Genomic DNA, 1,633 nt, shown 5'->3' on the forward strand with positions numbered 1-1,633 from the left:
CCTGTTATAATCCATTCTTCGTTTATATGCGAGAAAGATTAATCCCATGAAATTTCCAATCCGTTAGTCAAAATTAAAGAGCACAGAGCCCATATATGGATATCAAGTCATCAAATTCTATATGTAGGTTGAAACTGTATAAATCAAAAAAATTGACAATGAAACAACTGCAAAAACAAACCAAAAATTGAACACTTACATTATAAAAGAAGATAATTATTCACTAAATTTGCAAGTCAGATTATACACATCTTAACTATATGAAAAGTAATGTACAAATGATAACGTTTATGAGTTTAGAAAGTCAAAGTGGTTGATATTTATTATTATTATTTATTATTATTGATTATTGTCATTGTTTATTGTCACCAATACGTTCCAGCAAATGTACATATACATCGTCAAGAGATTCGGTATCCTTCTTTAAATTTATTCCATTTAATTGTTCTTTAATATGTAAAGTCTCTGAGATTAGTCTCTTATTATAATTAGGTTCATAATCCATAATTTTAGTATTGTTCCAATCAAATTCATGATTACATTGTAAAATATGGTTAGTTAGTACCGAATGTCTAGACTGCTCAAGCTTTTTATTATTCATATGTTCTTTAATTCTTGTGCTCAATTTCCTTTTAGTTTGTCCCACATAGGTTATATCACAATTTTTACATGGGATCTTGTATACAACATTATTATTGCTAGCTATTTCTTTTTTATCTTTGAGTGTTTTTATAAACATATCTAACTTATTCAAGCATCTGTAACCTATCTTGTAAAGAGATTTATTAAACATGTTCGTAACTGCATGTGTTATACCTTGTATAAACGGAAGTACCATATATTTCTTTTTTACATTATTGTTATTATTGGAATTGTCATTAATTGTGTTATTGGAATTGTCATTAATTGTGGACACAATCTTTTTGGATTGAATCAAGTTTTTTATTCTTCTGTTGAAATATTTAAAGATGAAATCTATAGGATATCCATTCTGTAAAAGTATTGTAATGCACTGTTCTAAATTTTTTTGTTGAAATTCAGGATGTGATAATAAAATCGCTCTGTCCACAAGGCTATATATAGTGCCTATTTTGTGACAAATAGGATGATTTGATAAAAACGACAGATATCTGCCCGAAAAAGTCTTTTTATGAAACCAATCAAGTTTTACAATTCCATCCTCCACAATTAATAACAAATCCAAAAAGCTGATCATATGGTTTTGTTCAAATTCTACTGTAAATTGCAACCGTCTATGTATGTTGTTAAAGGTGTCTTTAATAACTTCAATTTTATCCTCAGGTGCTGCCAAAATTATATCATCCACATATCGAAAATAAAAAGTACAACAGAAATTAAGTGAATTTAAAGCTTTCTCTTCAATGTCCCGTAATACTAAATCAGCTATAATCGGGGATAAAGGTGAACCCATAGGGGTTCCAAAGGTCTGCTTGTATATGATATTATTAAATTTAAAAAAAGTAGAAGAAAGAACAAACATTACAGCATCAATGAATTCATTTTTCGGGATAGTTATTTTTTGTTCTATAAAATCCCATCTTTTGTTTATGCTGTCCATTGCCAAATCATGAGGGATGTTAGTGAACAAAGATATTACGTCAAGAGATATTAC

General features: G+C 28.5%; 1 protein-coding gene across 1 annotated transcript; it reads right to left on the minus strand.

The window, feature by feature from the left end:
• Positions 1-352: 352 nt before the first annotated feature.
• On the minus strand, positions 353-1,432 carry LOC108773618 (uncharacterized). Its single transcript, XM_018539483.1, has one exon. The coding sequence runs from the start codon at positions 1,430-1,432 to the stop codon at positions 353-355; it is 1,080 nt and encodes a 359-aa protein (XP_018394985.1).
• Between the last annotated feature and the right edge of the window lie 201 nt (positions 1,433-1,633).

The sequence above is a fragment of the Cyphomyrmex costatus genome, unplaced genomic scaffold (assembly GCF_001594065.2).
Source record: "Cyphomyrmex costatus isolate MS0001 unplaced genomic scaffold, Ccosl1.0 scaffold2150, whole genome shotgun sequence".
Taxonomy (NCBI): Eukaryota; Metazoa; Arthropoda; class Insecta; order Hymenoptera; family Formicidae; genus Cyphomyrmex; species Cyphomyrmex costatus.

Excerpts from the sequence above, each read along its gene's own strand:
- LOC108773618 (XM_018539483.1), bottom strand. The coding sequence starts at position 1,432 with ATGGGTTCACCTTTATCCCCGATTATAGCTGATTTAGTATTACGGGAC.